This window comes from Rhinatrema bivittatum, chromosome 1 (assembly GCF_901001135.1).
Source record: "Rhinatrema bivittatum chromosome 1, aRhiBiv1.1, whole genome shotgun sequence".
Lineage (NCBI taxonomy): Eukaryota > Metazoa > Chordata > Amphibia > Gymnophiona > Rhinatrematidae > Rhinatrema > Rhinatrema bivittatum.
In genome coordinates, this window is record NC_042615.1 from 503626234 (window position 1) to 503645190 (window position 18957).

At 46.8% G+C, this 18957-nt stretch overlaps 1 protein-coding gene across 2 annotated transcripts in view; it reads left to right on the forward strand.

The window, feature by feature from the left end:
• PLXNA3 (plexin A3) overlaps positions 1 to 16822 on the forward strand; it is a 314146-nt gene extending 297324 nt beyond the window's left edge. The window contains exons 31-32 of one of the 2 annotated variants that reach the window (XM_029610331.1): positions 13864 to 14014; positions 14604 to 16822. In XM_029610331.1, coding sequence (XP_029466191.1) covers positions 13864 to 14014; positions 14604 to 14699 — 247 coding nt within the window. In that variant the 3' untranslated portion in view covers positions 14700 to 16822. The remainder of the gene's footprint in view (positions 1 to 13863; positions 14015 to 14603) is intronic. The other variant, XM_029610339.1, reaches the window with a different exon arrangement.
• Positions 16823 to 18957: the final 2135 nt, after the last annotated feature.

An 18957-nucleotide genomic window follows, 5' to 3' on the forward strand; every position in this document is an offset into this window, starting at 1 on the left:
GCGATCCGGGAAACTACAGACCGGTTAGCCTGACTTCAGTGCCAGGAAAATAGTGCTAAGTGTTCTAAATATCAAAATCACAGAACATATAGAAAGTCAGCATGGCTTTACCCAAGGCAAGTCTTGCCTCACAAATCTGCTTCACTTTTTTGAAGGAGTTAATAAACATGTAAATAAAGGTGAACCGGTAGATGTAGTATATTTGGATTTTCAGAAGGCGTTTGACAAAGTTCCTCATGAGAGGCTTCTAGGAAAAATAAAAAGTCATGGGATAGGTGGTGATGTCCTTTCATGGATTACAAACTGGCTAAAAGACAGGAAACAGAGAGTAGGATTAAATGGACAATTTTCTCAGTGGAAGGGAGTGGGCAGTGGAGTGCCTCAGGGATCTGTATTGGGACCCTTACTTTTCAATATATTTATAAATGATCTGGAAAGAAATACAACAAGTGAGATAATAAAATTTGCAGATGATACAAAATTGTTCAGAGTAGTTAAATCACAAGCAGATTGTGATAAATTGCAGGAAGAGCTTGTGAGACTGGAAAATTGGACATCCAAATGGCAAATGAAATTTAATGTGGATAAGTGCAAGGTGATACATATAGGGAAAAATAACCCATGCTATAATTACACAATGTCAGGTTCCATATTAGGAACTACCACCCAAGAAAGAGATCTAACCGTCATAGTGGATAACACATTGAAATCATCGGTTCAGTGTGCTGCGACAGTCAAAAAAGCAAACAGAATGTTGGGAACTATTAGGAAGGGAATGGTGAATAAAACGGAAAATGTCATAATGCCTCTGTATCGCTCCATGGTGAGACCGCACCTTGAATACTGTGTACAATTCTGGTCACCGCATCTCAAAAAAGATATAGTTGCGATGGAGAAGGTACAGAGAAGGGCGACCAAAATGATAAAGAGAATGGAACAGCTCCCCTATGAGGAAAGACTAAAGAGGTTAGGACTTTTCAGCTTGGAGAAGAGACGGCTGAGGGGGGATATGATAGAGGTGTTTAAAATCATGAGAGGTCTAGAACGGGTTAATGTGAATCAATTATTTACTCTTTTGGATAATAGAAAGACTAGGGGGCACTCCATGAAGTTAGCATGTTGCACATTTAAAACAAATCTGAGAAAGTTCTTTTTCACTCAACGCACAATTAAACTCTGGAATTTGTTGCCAGAGGAAGTGGTTAGTGCAGTTACTGTAGCTGTGTTTAAAAAAAGATTGGATAAGTTCTTGGAGAAGTCCATTACCTGTTATTAATTAAGTTGACTTAGAAAATAGCCACTGCTATTACTAGCAACAGTAGCATGGAATAGACTTCATTTTTGTGTACTTGCCAGGTTCTTATGGCCTGAATTGGCCACTGTTGGAAACAGGATGCTGGGCTTGATGGACCCTTGGTCTGACCCAGTATGGCATGTTCTGAATATCAAGTAAGAAAAGGGAAGTGCTTATCCCCTTGTACAGGTCCTTGGTGAGGCTTCACCTGGAGTACTGTGTTCAGTTCTGGAGACCGTATCTCCGAAGAGACAGAGACAAGGGCAACCAAAAAGGTGGATGGTCTTCATCAAATGACTTATGAGGAGAGATTGAAGAATCTAAATATGTACACCCTGGAAGAAATGAGGAGCAGAGGTGATATGATACAGACTTTCAGATACTTGAAAGGTTTTAATGATCCATAGACAACGACAAACCTTTTCCGTCGGAAAAAAATCAGCAGAACCAGGGGGTCACGATTTGAAGCTCCAGGGAGGAAGACTCAGAACCAATGTCAGGAAGTATTTCTTCACGGAGAGGGGGTGGTGGATGCCTCGAACGCCCTTCTGGAGGAAGTGGTGAAGACCAAAACTGTGAAGAATTTCAAAGGGACGTGGGATAAACACTGTGGATCCATAAAGTCTAGAGGATGTGAATGAAGAGAAGAGGTATGGGGTGGCTTGCAGGAATGACGGCTACTACCTGGAGATTAATATCCTTATTCAATAAACATATACACGGTTAATGCGACACCAACATTGCTCTATGCTTCAACAGCAAGAGGAAATGTGGAAAAAAGGATTTCCATCCACAAAAAAGCAGGGGAGTAGCTTGCTTGTTTCGGCAGTTACTACCCAGAATCAGTTAAGCCTGATACTTCACTTGGAATACATTTCCAGCACAGTTCACTGCTTCAATGGCAGGGGGAATGAAGAAAAGAGGATTTATATTCAGACAACAACCAATAAAGACTGAATTGCACAGGCTGGGTAAACAAGTGTGGGAGTAGCTTTCTTATTACGGTGGTTACTACCCCTAAACAATTAGCAAGATACTTCACTTAGATGCAGTACCAGCACTGTTATCTATATTGATGGTGGGGGTGGAAGGGAAATAGAACCAAAAATTTACTTATAAGGGCCAAGAGTAACAGCTAAGAATGAAAAAAATAAGTGCGAAAGCTTGCTGGGCAGACTGGATGGGCTGTTTGGTCTTCTTCTGCCGTCATTTCTATGTTTCTATGCAGTTAAGAACAGGCTGCTTCATGTCGCAGCCCGCTGCACACTGGCCAAATACTGGAAGACCACCACTGTACCGCATGTCTCGGAAGTCCAAAATAGGGTGTCTGTCATCTATATTTTGGGGAAAATAACGGCATGCAAACACAAACGTCTTCCCCAATTTCATAAGACATGGGCGGCCTACGAAGCTTGGAAGACGACAGGAACATGATCATCCAACGCCCTAAGGCCCAGTAGTGCTCGCAACAGTCTGCAATGCTGAAGTTGCGGAGGGAACTTTGGCCCTATCGCATAGGTGTATTGATTATTGCTACTCCATAATGAACACATATACGTTTTGCATTGGTCTTTGTATCTGAATATCAGTCAAGAGCATGGGGAGGGATTGGGGGGGGGGGGGGGGGAAACCAGGTTTGAAAAGGGAGCAATTGTACTTCAATGGCGGAGGTGTCTTTATGTACAGAATTGTTTATTTGACGATTACCACTGTGGTGGATGTTCATGATGTTTTTTCAACTTACTGTTACTTTTGCTTCTAATAAATTACAAATGATTAAAAAAAAAAAGAACAGGCTGCTTCCAGGAAGGTTTTAGGCCCAGATTCCTGGGTAGAGCGTAGGCAGAGCTTCAGGTGCGCTCCAGGTGATGGTCCTAATGGGATGGATTCTCTCTTCCCCCTTGGGAACCTACCCAGTTGGATTCCAAGTTTTCGCACCAATGGGTCAAACACCACGTGGTCCCGGGTAACTCTTCCCTTGGTATGTCTGGCTGCAGGAGCTACTGACAGCACATTCTCCCTTTATTCTGGGAGAACAATGGGGAGGCAGTAATTAAAAAAAAAACAAACCTTGCAGCACAGCCTCTTACTAGACCACCTCCCAGTCTCCTATGGTGCTGTACCTGATTTGGACTCAGAGAGTCTGAGATGATCACTCTCCCCTCTCCTTCCCTCTGCTTACTTCCAATATGGTTGTAAAAAGAAGGAGGCATGGTGCTACAGGTAAGTCACGGTGGCTCAGCGTGTCGGTGGATGTATTCTGCCTGGCTTGTAAGTAGGCAGGCACCAGGTGAGTGGTTGCAAACTGCAATTTGTCTGAACCCTGCCAAGAGCAAAACTAGGTGAGTTTACCGGATCGAGTCCTGGGCCCTACAGTGGAAGGCAGTGCTGTTGGGCCTGGATGGCACTCTTGTTTTAGTCGGATCAGTAGACATTTTATTGCTGCTTCCTACCAGAAATGAATAATGAATTCTTTCTCAGTCTGCTACACCAGTCCATGACAAGTGAGTTATTGTGCGGGAGACTAAAATGGCTGCTGTCTCTGAAGGTTTGCTTGGCAGATCGTGTGTCTGGGTCTTCAGAGCTCGTCACACCAAAAAACGAGGTGGATGGAGAAGCAGAAGCTGGGCCTGCCACAGAGCCAGTCGCCAGGTCTCTCCCCCGTGCAAACTCAGGCTAAACACGTTGGGCCCTTTTTCCAACGACGCACTGAGGACTCCGCAGGCCTCACAGTGGCTCACTCCTTCAGTGGGCTTGTCCAACCCTCCCTCTCCATGTGCGCCGCCAACAGTAACTGCAAAACTGCCCAAATCAGCAATTCCTTACCCTCCCATGGCCACAGGAGGCTGGCTGTGAGTGCACACTGGAACGGTACAGCTGCCTCTGGTATCTTATCACCCACTACAGCCCCTATCCCAGACAACAAGTTCTGTTGTTGTTGTCCTTTTTTTTTTTTTTTTTTTAATGATAAGGGGGAAGGAGAGGGGAGGCAGGAAAGTGAGAGAAACTACAGAGAGGTCATGGCAAAGAGGGATACAGGTAAAAATCTCCTCTCAGACAAAGAATCAATCCATTTCATTGCCATCCCTAGATAAGCACAAGGACGCAGAACTATACTGCCTCATCCGTCATTTGAATGCCAGTTGACTTTTGGTGCAGTATCTGGAAGTTTCATAACTGGTCTGAAAGATGGACCGTCTGTTTGTCCTTCAAGGTGGAAGGAAGCAGGACAAACCAGCTTTGTGGGCTACCATAGCTCACTGGATTAAGGAGGTGGTCACAGGAGCCTATATGGAGGCAAGAAAGCCATTACCTTCTCAGGTTAAAGCTCATTCCACTAGGACTCAGGCGGTCTCATGGGTGGAAGCTATACTGCTGTCTCCCATCGATATCTGACAAGCGGTGATGTGGTCATCCTTGCACACCTTCTCCAGGTTCTATAGCCTGGACGTACAGGCCCGAGAGGATGCAACCTTTGCAAGGGTGGTATTAACCAGACCACGGGCAGTCTTCTGCCCCAATCGGGAGTAGCTTTTGTACATCCCATTGGTCCTGAGTCCATCTGGTTTTATGCTAGGAAATGGAGAAACTACTTACCTGATAATTTTGTTTTCCTTAGTAAAGACAGATGGACTCAGCATCCCACCCACGGTTGCCCAAGAACAATGCCAACATTCACCCGTGGAGTGGATATCGATTCCAAGAGATTATGGGTAAGCTGTCATCCATTCCCTAGATCAGGGCATCTATATTCTTACTGGGGTTCAGTGTATATGATTGGTTGAGTTCAGTTAACGGTTATCCGTTTTTAATCATGTTTTAAATCAAGTTTTTTCAATAGTATGTCCACAGTGGCTTTTGAAGAGAATACTGAAGAGCTGAGGTTACTGCAGGGGTGTATCTAGGATGACGTCAGCTTTGAAATCTGACTCCGTCTCCATCTGCTGACAGGGGAGCATAACCCATTGGTCCTGAGTCCATCTGTCTACACTAAGGAAAATGAAATTATCAGGTAAGTAATTTCTCCATTCTTTGGGTCCCCATGCAAAATGGCAGGCGTCTTCTCAGTCAGTTCTCCTACATGGATATGCCAGGGAATTCCCCCTTATCTCTTCTAGGGGTTACTACCAGATATTGCTCACATGCATTATCCTGGATTTATTACCAACAGCTATCAGGCTGTAGTCTTGAGCTAACCATGATCCCCAGATACATGCTGGTCAAGGTATTGTAAAGGCCTCCCTATGCAGGGAGGGACTGTGGTTCCTCCTTTAGTCAGACGTCTGAATATTAAGGCCGAGTCAGAGCCGGAAAACCAGGGTTTTATGCAGGTGTGGAGCTCCTAGGCTGACTGATGATTATCCTGAATAGCAGTTAGTCCTTCTCAGTCTCTGGCATATAGAGAAGCACTCTTGTATCCATGAAGAAAGTGTTCTTATGGCCTTAGACTTCAAAGACTGAACACCTTACTCCCAATGCCAAGATCTCCCATTTCCATGTCTGCCCTGGGCATGACCTGTTCTGCAAGTCTTAAGCTCCAGGACAAGGGACCCAAGGGTTGTACCTTGAGCACAGACTCACATATGTCTCATGTTATACTCCTGCACTTACCTTCGTGGCACGGAGCCGTCGTCGACCTTCGCGGCAGGAGCCGCGGACGTTAGCTTCCTGTGCAGCATGGAGCCACCTTCACTGCGATCCTCTCGCAGCAGGGAGTGCCACCGACGCCCTCTTCAGCCTCGTGGTCCAGAGGCCACAGTCCCTGGCCTCACTTGCGGCTAGGAGCCACTCCCAGCTGTCCCTTGCGGCCTGGACGCCGCTGCTCTAACATCGGGCCTGCTCCAGCTCCTACACTCACAGCGGCAGCATGGCCGCTCTCCACAGTGCTGAACTTCCTGTTTCCAAATGCGTGGGCCGCGCCTCCTTCACATATTTAATGGGCCCATGGCCGAAAATGCCCTGGGCTCCACCTGGACTCCTCCCTGGGCGTCTCCTGATCTTTAGCCCTATTTAAGGGCTCAGCTTCCAGTCCTTTGTTGCCTTTGAAAGGAGTTAGTTCCTCTTAAGGACTTCTCGACTTCACTCCTGCTGGTAGTTCCTGTTCTTCATATGATCCCTCATCGTTCTTCATGTTCGAGGTCTCTTCTGGATATCCCTTGTCTTCTCCTGATGTTCCGTGGTCTTCCTGATGCTCCTTCCTGATGCCTCGTCTCAGCTTCTGTTTCCTGGACCCGTGGTTCCTCATTGCTACCTCTTTTGGCGTGCCATGTCATGTCTTGTCACCTCGTGGCATAAGCCTGCCTTCTCGTCTGCAGCGCAAGCCTCTGGAGGGTCATCCTCGCCTGAAGCCAAGTTTCACTTTGGTCCCGTGTCTCATGCCTGAAGCCAAGTCTCGTCTTGGTCCCCTATCCTGAATCTCGTCTCGGCCCTCGGATGTTCTTGTGGCTGCTCCGTCCATGCCTAAGACTCTGACTGAACCTGCTCCGTTCCAGCGTGGTCCGTGACCAGCCATGGGTGGCTGTGGAGGGCGCGTCTCGGTGCAGGCTTCTACTGAATCTTCGCCATGTTTCGGCTTCATCTTCCATGTATTCGTCTGGAGTCTGCTTCATTCTCAAGCGTGGTCCGTGACCAGTCCTTGGGTCCGCCCTGTGGTGGGCTGTGTAGGGCGCGCTGCGTCACAGCCTCAACCCAGTACTTGACTTTGTTCCTGAACCTTGATCCTGAGTCTTCTTGCTCAAGCCTCTCGTCTGAGTCTTCACGTCCCAAGCTTCTCGTCGGTGTCTTCACGTCTCCAAGTTCCTCGTCTTGAGTCTTTATGTTCCAGAGCCTTCGTCTTCCCTCGTCTCCTGTCCGGCCTGCTGCCTTTGCCATTCCCAGCGGCAGGTCCGAAAGGGCTTGGAGTAGTCGGAGGACCACTCAGAGACCAGCCTTGTGTGGCTGGTCTCTGAGTGCTCCTCAGACCACTCAGGCTGTGCAGGTTGGCAGGGACCTGGCTTCCTGGTCTCAGCCCAGGCTCGGACTTGTCTTGCCTGCCTCGGTACCACCTTGGAGCCATCTGGGATTGTGCCGTGGCCCAAGGGCACACAATCTACTCGGAAATGGGACCGCTCTCCTAGCGCTCCCCAACATCTCACTCAGTTCACACTCCTTTCAGAGTGATATCCAGTAGTCCAGTGCTGCAAAGTTTTAATTAATTTGATCGATTAACAATCAATCAAATTAAGTAAATACATAAATAATAAAGGCTAATTTCCCTGACTTTTGGGAGGTTAGAAGGAGCCTGAACAAGTGGCTTTTCATAGTTATCTCCTGCAGGTAATGAATTTGCAATCTCTTCATGATTATGCTGCACCGTAGGCATGGGCTTTATAGGTTATTTATTATTTTATTGTTTAACACTTTTATATACCGATATTCATGTAGAAAATTACGTATCACTTCGGTTTACAGAATAACAGTAACTAGCATGTAAGAATGCTTTTCCATTTAACAGGGATAAAATAACTTGGAGCAATGGAACAGGGATCAAAGCAACAATTAAATAATAGGCTCTTTCGTGGGGCCAGATATTAACTGGCTAAAGATCTGAGTGCATATTGAATTAACTAAGGGTAAGGGTAAAAAGGAGCATAATTAGATAGATCATCTGCAGAGTTGGGGTGCTAACCTAAGAGCTAGTCTGTTGGTATGTAGGGTGATGTACTAGAAAGATCCCCTGCATAAAATGAGAAGAGAAATTATGATCCAGGTCATTTGAAGTGAGGTAGGAGTCCTAGTGGAGAACCAAAGGGACCAGGTCTAGGGCAAAGGCCAAAGCCAGCTATCTAGTACTCCAGAAATCCTGGCCTCTAGCTCAGAAAGTGGCCTGGGTGGCAGCAGTCAGTACAATGCCATTAGTTGATGTGAACTAGCTGAGGGAATCTAATAGCCCTCAGGTACTCTGGTAAGTGAGTCAGATTTGGTCTGGGATAGAGTTCCCCTGCACTACCTAGCAGTAGCTCACATGGCCAACACCATTATCATGCAGAAAAATGTTTTGAGCAGACACTCTTGAGACCCTGAAGTCTAAGGATCGGCAGAAGCAGTCTCTTCCCAAGTGGATTTCAGATCAGCCTAGTGAAGCTACAAGACAAGTAAGTTCTTCAGCCAAAAAAGGAAAAGAGCCAAGAGTTTTGGATGTCCTTGTAGAACTATAATCAGTATCCAGTCTTCTGCATGTGTTCCCTAGATTGAGTTCTGAAAATGCAAACAGAGGTTCTCTTTCACCCTTTCCCCCAGTCAGAATTCTTCTAGATTGTAAAAGAGAATGGAAGAGCTATTCTAGGATATATAAACTTGGTTATTGAGAGAACCAGGCTACAGAATGAGGATACTTAGTGTTAGTTGTTACAGCCTTCAGTGGCATAAAAGAGGACCATTAGTGGATGGAAATTAGAGTTTGCAACCTCTGTTTTGTGGATGATGTGAGCATGAACCCCTCTTGCCGGGGCGCAATTGATGCAACTTTGAGGGCAGGGCCCTAAGGTCTGCTCCAATGGCCGGCGAACAAGTCTTGGCACGAGCTAGGCTATGACAAAGTCCAGAGGGCTGTGATTACAGTCAGATACAAAGAGTCAGACAAGGCTAGAGACCAGACAAGGCTGAAGGACCAGGCTGAAACTGTAGACAGATATGGAGCAAGGCTGAAGCTGAAGACAGATGTGAAGCCAGGCTGAGACCGAAGCGGAAGACAGATGTGGAGCGAGACAGAGGATTTGCAGGCTAGATACCCAGAACAAGGCTGACAGGCAACCTTCTTGCTAAGGCAAGGTTGAAAGATCTAAAGAGCCCTTTTATAAGGAAAGAAGCAGAGACATCATCCAAGGACAGTGTGGGCTTTTCCTACCGCAGGCCCTTTAAAGGAAACCATGTCGCGCGTGCGCGCCTAGGAAGAAATGTCGGTGTCTGCCAAGCATTGGTGGCGTTCAGCCTCATGAGACTGTTGGTGGCTTTCCCCCCCACCGTGAGGAGCAGCAGTGATTGACTGGCAGCATCGGGGTGGTATAACCGCTCGTGAGGCCACCCTGCGAGTGGTGACCATAACACTCTGTGAGTCCAGTTTACAGAGGAAGCAATATTTCCTTTTGAGGGATCCATTCCTTCAATCTTGTTTTTCTGCCAAAGGAGAATGAGTCGAAGGCATAACTTGCAAATCTTGCAGAGGACAGAGACCAGCTCTGGCTTGCTGGAAGGGACACGGTAATAGAAATTGTCTCGCTGCTTTCTTGGATGGGATACTTTCTTTTAGGAATTCAAGAACGCAACTTGGAAGCTGAGTTTAGTTTTGAAGGAATCTGGCCTCCCTTCTTCTCAAGCATTATAGGACATCTGTTTGAGGCTTGTTGTTGAAGTCAGTCTCCTTTGCTAATTTTAACAGAAAAGTATCTCTGAGCCTAATACTATCCCCCTTCTAAGGATAGTGTTTCCCTTCTGTCAGAATCAGGCTTTTCTCACTTATGATGATGAGAAAGTAGAGTGATTAGACCAGAACAGGAAAGGACATTCTCAAGTCTTTTGTAGGCCATCTTTGAGATATTTTGTAGGTGATCAGTTTTTTCTGGGATAGGTCTTTGATGTGTTTTATTAAAGCCTAGTGGTTTCTAAGGCATTGATTTCAGAAAGAATCAGGGAGATGAGCACTTCGACCTGCTCCAACAAGAGTTTCCAGGTCCCAGAGGGCTGTCAAGGCACTCAATAAAGATACAGAGCTCCTCATAGGCAGAATTGGAACCTGTCTTTTCAGAGGAGAAGGGCAGGACATCGCCATTTTCGCTATTGCATCGCTGCTCTAAGGACCTCCATATGGGTGTGCAGGCCAGGAAAGGCTATGCTTTGGACTCAGGAGTCCTGAGAGCTATTGAGGCTTCCTCCCTCCTCGACTGGGTGGAGTTTTGGTACATCCCACTTGTTTGGACTGGTCTGGCATGGACGATAAAGAAGGTGACACTGAAACTTGCCTATTAGTTTCCTTTCCTTCAGTTCTGCCAGACCAGTCCAGAACTTGGCTCGGTCTGACACAGGTCTATTTGCATATCATGCTCCGCAAGGATCATCAGCATTTTTTACACTTCGAGGTACTAGGATGCCATTATCAGTTTCAGGATTTACCTTTTGGCTTGGCCACAGCATCCAGAACCTTCTCCAAGGTAATGGTAGTGGTGGCTGCAGCTCTTCGCAAGGAAGGCATCTTGGTTCACCTGTATCTGGACGACTGGCTAATCAGGACCAAGTCGGAAGCAGAGAGCCAAGCAGTGTCCAGCTGCTGCAGGAGCTGGGTTAGATGTTAAATTTAGCCAAGAGTAGGCTGCAACCCTCCCATATTCTGGAGTATTTAGGTGTACGGTTTGATACAGCTCAGGGCAAAATAATTCTTCTGGAACAGAGTATCCAGAAGATTTGGGAGCAAGTCTATCCAACACTATAGACATACCTACAGACATTGGGCTTGATGGCAGTGACACTGGATGTAGTCCTGTGGGCGAGGGCACACATACACCTACTTCAAAGATGCTTGCTGGCCAGGTGGCATCCTCAGACCCAGGTGTACGGTGTATGGCTGTTTTTGCCACCGGAGGTGAAACAGAAGTTGCTTTGGTGGATGCAGAGGAATCATCTCAGCAAAGGGGTGGACTTGGAAGTTCCCAATTGTCTAGTGTTCACAATAGATGCGAGCCTCCAGGGCTGGGGAGCCTACTGCCAGAAGTTAGTGGCACAGGACAGTGATCTCCTGAGGAGATGTCATGGTCCATCAATCAACTGGAGGCTCATGCGATTTGACTGGCATTCTTGAAGTTTGTGGACTGGCCAACCAGAAAGCAGTGCGAATGATGTCGGACAACGCCACAGTGGTAGCCTACATAAATCGTCAAGGAGGGACTCTGAGTCAACAGGTCTCTCTGGAATGGACATGCTGCTGCCTTGGGTGGAGCAGAATCTTCAGGCACTGTTGGCCTCCCATATCGCAGGGGTCGACAATGGCAGATTATCTCAGCCACCAGACATTGGACCCAGGAAAATGGGAGCTAGCACATGAGGCATTTCAGCTCATACTTTTTCTTTGGGGGATGGCTTTGCCTGGATCTGATGGCAAATCACCTGGTTAAGGGGTTGGCCCTGAATACGCTATAATTTCAAGTGGCGGCAATGGCATGTTATCAGGGTCATGTGCAGGGAAGACCTCTTTCTTCTCATCCAGATGTGTCTAGATTTTTGAGGGGAGTGAAGCACATTCAGCTACTATTATTTATATTGGTGCCTCTTTGAGATTTGAATCTGGTGCTGTCTTTTATGGCAGGTCCCACCTTTCCTTATGCTTGCTGATCATGAAGATGGTGTTTCTGGTCGCTATTTGTTTGGCTCCGTGGATTTTGGAACTGCAGGTTCCTTGGTCATTAATCCGAATAGGGTGCAGATTAGGACTGTGCCTTCCTTCTTGCCGAATGTGGTCTTGGATTTTCACTTCAATCAGTCTGTTTCCTTTCTATCTTTGGTCTGCCTTGGGCAAATGCAGTGGTAAATCTGTACAACCCTACTCGGTCTCTGTGCTCGTTGCAGCATGGGTTACCTGATGTTCCTTTAATACGGCATGCTTGCCTTGCTAAGATGAGAGAGAGAGGACATTTTGTCACTGCAGCTATGATTTGGAACACACTTCCTGTCAAATTAAGTCTTTCCACCTGTTCAAAGACTTTTAAGCCTTAAGACATTTTTGTTTCAGCAGGCATTTCTGCGAGCAGTGTTTTAGCTGTATTTGCAGTGGCTGTATCTGCTTTGCTGCTGTTTTCTTTTTGATATGGTTAGGATTTCTGTTTTCTTAATATTTTTCTCTTTCTTGCTGATTTGTGACTTCTGTTTTAAATTTTATGATTGTGTTTTTATGTGCATTGCCTTGGGCCTGTGCAATTGGTGACTATAAATTCTGAAAATAAATAAATAGAATGTCCTCTTGTCTGTGCTCTCAGATTCCCTCGCCCTCATAGCCTTTGTCTACTCCTTCCCCTCTTCCACAGCTCCACCGTCAGCCCCTCTTCTTCTCACAGTGCCTTTTCCTCATCTCCCAGCCAGCATTCCGTTTTTTTAGTTTCTCTCCAGCACCTCTGGTCTTTACAGCTTGCGTCTACTCCTCTTCCTGTCCCTCAGCATCACTATCAGCCCCTCTTCCCCTCAGAACACGTCACAGGCAGGAAGTCTGTCAGACCGACACTGCGGCTGCTCTCTTATCCCCCTGCAACCCATTGGTCAGATGTTTCATAGCCAGCCAATAGGATGCAGGGGGAGGCATGAGAGGTAGCAGAGAGACTGAAGAACTTCCTGCCAGTGTTGCCAGGCGGTGCTGCCAGTGTTGCCAGGCGGTTTTCACACCCAATTGGGCTACTTTTATGAGCGTGAGTGGGAAATGTTTCGGTTTTTTGGCTGCGGGATTTTGGGCTTTTTTTTTTTTTTTTTGCCTGAAAGAGAGCAGAGTGGGCGGGGAATATGGTCTTAAAGCTGGAAGCGCTTGCCTTTCGCTAATATATCACAAGCTGATCCTCCACCATGAACCGAACCACTGCTGCACAACTGAATTGCGCCTCCCCCAGATTCATGAATGGACCACTCACTCACTGCCGAACCGTTTAGCGCACCTCTCACACACAGATAGATCACCGGCTGCCCTGATCGCCTTGCCCCCCCTCGCATCTCCCAACAGATCACTCACTATCTGACCACCTTGTGCCACTCCTATCCAAGAAATAGACCACTCGCTGCCCGGCCACCTAGTGCACTCCCCCTGCCCCCCCCCACATGAACCAGATATCTCACTGCCCTACAGCCTTGCTGCTTCTCCCACCCCCGCAATCTGGACCACTTAGTGCCCTACCGCATCACTGCTACTCCCGCCACAATCCGGACCACTCGCTGCCAGACTGCCTTGCTGCCCCCTCCCCATTCCTGTGATGGGAACTACTTGCCACCACTCACCAACTCTCAGGCGATCCGGACCACTTGACTATCCAACCTCCCCACTGCCCCTTTTCTCTCCATGATCCGGTGTACTCGTTGCCTGACCACATCGCACAAACCTTCCCTCTCCCTTAAATTTGGACCACTGTGTCACCCTAACACCTTCTGCTCTCCCTAATCCAGACTACTCTCTGCCCGACTGCCTCGCCACCCCCTCCCCCCCATAAATTTGTCTGCATGCACATTCATGCATAATAACAATTGTTTTTGCAATTTTCGAGTTTTGGGCTACTTTTGGGCTAGATCTAGTGATTAATTGGGCTCCAAAGATTTTTGGCGTCTGGCAACCCTGATTCCTGCTTCTCCCCCACAGCCCTGCAACATGGAGCTCTCAGTTTCCAATCCATGGAAATACAGGAGACAATATTGGGGTGCTCAAGCACCCTCAGAGTTGGCACCTTCTGTGCACTGAGATTCTCAGTAATGGGGCAAGAATCTCGTACCTGCTGAAGGGGTTTTTAAAACTGCTTTCCTTTTTCTTGAAAGTTTTTATTGACATGTGAACCTTAATCTTGGCCTCTCAACAGGTACTATCGAGATGTTAGCAAGATGGCTGCCATCAGCGACCAAGACATGGATGCCTACTTGGTGGAACAGTCCCGTCTTCATGCCAATGAGTTCAACTCACTGAGTGCACTCAGTGAACTCTATTTCTACATTAACAAATACAGGGAAGAGGTGAGTGTCCTTCACTCTTCATTGCTTCCTTCCATTTGTCATTTCTTTCCATTCTAACAAGGCTTGGTGTGGCTGCCACTCATCCCTGACCTCACCAGTGCCTGTTTCTTCATCGTGAGCAAAACCAAGTCAAGTTACACAACGCTGATTTGCATGTTTTAGCAACCAACAAATGATATACCAATGTGTGTAGTACATTATGAGGTTCTGTCCCCTTTCTTCCGCCCTCGCAGCCTCGCTTTGCATGGTTTGATGGCATGCACGACTTTGAATGGACATGCTGCAAGCCTCATTGCCACCATTTTGATATTTGCTCCTTTTCATTTTGTTGGCCTTTCAGTAGCCTCTTCAACTGAAATTGCATGAGCTGTAGATTAGCCACAAGAGTTTCTCTCGGTGGATCTTCACACATTGTCCATTCTTCCTTATCTCCATTTTCTCGGATACTCTCTCTCATGGATGTCATCTGCTTTGATGTTGTCCCACCTTTTCTGGATTTCAGTCAACCACTGTCTTTTACAGCTTTTTCAGATCTCTGACCTTTTTGCCCTTCTTCCCCTCCCACCCCTATCCACACCCTTCTGATTAGATCCTCACTGCACTAGACCGGGACCCCTACTGTCGGAAGCATAAACTGCACCAGAAACTGGAGCAAGTCATCAACTTGGTATCAAGCAACAGCTGAATCTAGCTTCAAGGTGCCAGTGGAGGCCACCCTCACCTCTCCTTACTGTTGTGTTCATCTGAAGCCGGACTTCACTGCTTTCCTACCACCGCTATGGCAAGGAAGAGTTTCAAGCTGATAAGGGCGGGAGGGAGGACCGTGCCAAGGAATGAAACTGGCAGAGCAAGAGTTAGGGGATTAACATGACCTCTGAACCGCCTCCACTGTTTGCTCACGTGGTTGGCATTGAAGCCCACCCCCTCTCCCCCCCCCCCCCTCTCTCTGAGTCCTGCTTCCATAGCTGGAGAGACAGGCTTGCAAAGTGACTAAAGAAAAACCACTTTCCAATCAGATCCAGTTTCATTGTGTGTGTTGACTGGACAGGGAGGCAGCTTTTTTTTTTTTTATGTTGTTGCTATGTTTACTGTAAGATCAAAGAATTTGTAAAATGTTTTTCGTTATAATTTATTTATTTATGAAATTTCTGATCTCTTCATGATCTTCAGATGAAATGCCCCAGCGCTTCAGCCCTACCAGGCCACCCATGTCTCCACACTTAACTCAGGTGGGCTGAGAGAATCCATCCTAGCCCCTGATTCAGCTGTCATCTGGATCCAGTCTCTGCTGATATGTAGCAAGGAAGAAGAATCATACATCTGAGCTCACCCCCACCCCCCCACACACACACACACTTCCCAGCTATGATCACCTCTGCCATGGGTCCGGCCCTCCCTAGTTTGGGATTTTTACAAAACTTGGTGGAAAGAAATGGGAGGGGGGGGGGGGGTCTGAGTGCTGTATTAGCATGTGTGGGACCGAGATAAAGGGAAGGCAGTAGGGACAGGGGTTGAGAGGTTGGGTAAAAGATATGGGGGAGCCGGTGTTAGTGGGAGAACTGGGCAGACTGGGATGGTACAGTTGCTCTCTCCCCTGCCGTTATCTACTTATTTTGCACCCGCCTGAGCTCTCCCTCACTTGCCACTCACACTCATCACCACTACCATTGAGACTTTCACATTTCCCCCACCCCCCACCCCAAGCACGCCACCTCCCTCCATCCCCCTGCACCCTGATCTCCTTTACCTGCGGGTAGGGCAAACACTTTTACAGAAGGGATTATGTTGCATATATTTTTGTGCCTTTAACTCTTTCCTGAGCCGCCTTGTTCTCCCATGTTGATGGTGAGAAGCAGCTGCCTAGCCTCCTCAAGCTTGCCATTTCCTACCCTCCCGGCCACGGAAACATTCACTCCGGCAGTGAAACCCTGCTCACACGGACACATGCACACACGTACACTCCCCCCCGAACCCGCTTGTTCTGTCCCTTGTGCGTGTGCACACACACACTCACACTTGTGCAAGGTTCCTCTTTCCTATCGTGTAGCAGCTTGGGGGTGGTGGTAAAGCAACCATCCCGCCAGGCTGTGTGTAGAAGGCAATAACAGCTAAAGCTCTCCTCTCCTCTACTCCATGTTTATTTATAGCTCGCTCAATTTTATTTATTGCCATATTTATTTCTAAAGATGAAGCAGGGAGAGGGAGCACCAAGGGGCTGTCCTTGGAGTTGTAATATATGCTGTTTGTATTCCCCCAGAAGTAGCTCCTGTGTATTGTAAATAATGACTTTTTATATCTATCTATACATATATATATATATATATATATATATGCATATATATATATATATACACACATACATACAATGAGCCTTCTTTTTTTGTATTATTTTGTTGGGGGGAAGGTGACTTCGAGGTTAAAATGAACTGGTTTTCTGTTTTTGTATGGCTCCTATCTGGATGGTAGGACATATATTAATAATCCTGTCATGGGACTACCCCTGATCATGGCATTCAAAGTGTCCCATCTGGTAATAAGATAACCATGTAAAATTGAGACTATGTTTATGTGTGTGTCTTTGGCTCCGCTACCCCCAGGTGACACCTGTCTCTCCTCTAAGTTTGGCTCTGCTCCTGCAGAACGTGCATTTTTGGCTCTAACAGTAAAACTGCCACAAGGTGCTTAGACGCCAGCAGTCCTCTGTACGATGTCAGCCAGACCGAGCGTTTCACATTTTACATTATACGCTGTGGTAACAGTGGCGCTCTGAGCCAGAAAAATAGAAGGCAGTGTGCTCCCTAGGAGCGGTGGAGGGAGGGTTGGGAGGGAAGGGAGCTGGGAGGGTACCGGGATACAAAACATTAAGGGAGGTTCAGGAAAATGCCAAAAATAAGAGTGAAAAAAAATAGAAATCTTACCTTTTGTAATAAAAATGGGGGACTTTTTTGCAATAGTGTTTTCACATGCCCACGTAACAATTATTTGAAAAGGCTAACTCGTGCATACACACATACACATGCATACAGACACGCTCTGCCACAGGCCTACACATACAACCACTGGAAATAAGATTTTGTTTTCTCTTTACCTGTATTAAATATTTTTAAAAAGTGATTTTTTTTTTTTTTTTTGCTGTTAGTGTTACCTGAATATTCCGTGGAACAAGAATGAAAATTGGGGACTTTTGTGCCTTATTAAGTTATTTCACTGTCATAGGAATTTAAAACAAAGTTAAATTATTTGTCACAGTAGAAATTTTAATGTACAAAAAAAGAAAAAACTATGAACAAAAAAATTTGGAGTGAAAGAGCTTATCCTGGAAGACTGTTTTCTGTATATATTTGCACTTTTTGTTTCAGAGTTGCCGGAGAGAGAGTCACTTACAAGTTGTGGGCGTGGCTGATATTATTTTTATGATCAGAAAATGAGGATTTATGTTCTTTTTGCTAATTAAATGCTTTAAAAAAAAAACCATGGCTGTGACCTATAATGGGGTTTTTTTTATCCTCTTGCACACACAGCTCCGCACTTGCTGCACATGTGACTGCTTTTCACAGACAGATGCTTTGTTGCGCACGTGTGTGCATGCTAAGTGTGCACACTAATGCTAGTGCACGTGGACCGCTGAGCTTGCATCACGCCTCTGCGCACCCGTTCTCACTTAGATACACACATGGGCACCTGTAAGGCACGCCATAGACTTCTACACATGGTTATATATATATATATATACCACTTACATCCATCCCCATCTTAGAATTGGGGAGCCTGCCACAATTAATATGCATTTATTCCTCCTTCCCAGTCAACTCTCATCAGGGAACTACTAGGCCTGGCCTATCCTCTCTCCTTCACACCTGGGTCTCAGACATTACCTCTTTCCATACTCTATCCTCTTGTGGCTCTCCTCGGGAACGCATCAGGGGCAGGTTGGAATACTTTCTTTCACAGTCCCAGCACAGAGATGGAGCAGGATGCAGCGCCTCACTTCCACTGCATCAGCACGGCGGGCCACTAAGTGTCCATCAGCCCTCCCCATCAGCATTCAGTGGAAGAAGTGATGCTTTGCCCTCTCCCTCCGTTACTGTGCCAACTGCTGGAGCCTCCCCCCTCTTCCTTCTCCTCCTCACACTCATCATGGTGACATCACTCAGCCGTCACTGACGAGGCAAGAGTGGCCTCGCACTGGCATGGTGTGAATCATCAGGTGAAGGTGCTCAGGGACATTATTTTGTTTCAGATTTGCATCAGAGGGTGAGGTATTAGACTTTTCTTATGCTAGGTTGAGAGGGTCAGTTCTTTACACCCTCTCACTGCTCCCTTTTATCAGACCCTTGCTAGGTCCTCCTCAGCACCATCACTCATCCTCCTGAAGTCCAAGATCCAGTTCAGGTAAGAGTAGACCCTTCTGACCGTTGTACAGCCTCCCCGCGCCTGCTCTCTTTTTGCAGTTGACTGAGGAATGCTCCTTTTAAGAAACCCAGGACTTCTCCAAATCTAGCTGATGTTACAGCTGACCGGATCCAGTTTACCACCAGTGAACTGATATTACCTTAATACACCAGTCTGGAGATTCCCGTTGTGGCTGAATTCACCCCTCCTTTCTCCTTGCTGGCAATCTGTTTAATACTCCCATCATGTGCATACAGTTTCTTTTAGCTTTTCCCACAATATTGCGTCTTCTCCCTTTCCCTCTCAGGTGAAAAGCAGGACAAATCCAGCCACACAATTGGGTGATGTCACTATGGGTGCTGAATCGGCGCATGCTGTCTCACAGCCTAGAAAGACTGAACAGTCTGAGCTTGTGCAGGAGGTTCTGTGCTACTACCACTACATGAGCCCCCTCAGTTATTTTCCTTCCACTGAGGCCACTACATTTTTCATGTTTGCTGCATGTGTTTCTTTTATGGGGGGGGTTTTTTTGTGTTTTTGGTCGAGGCTTC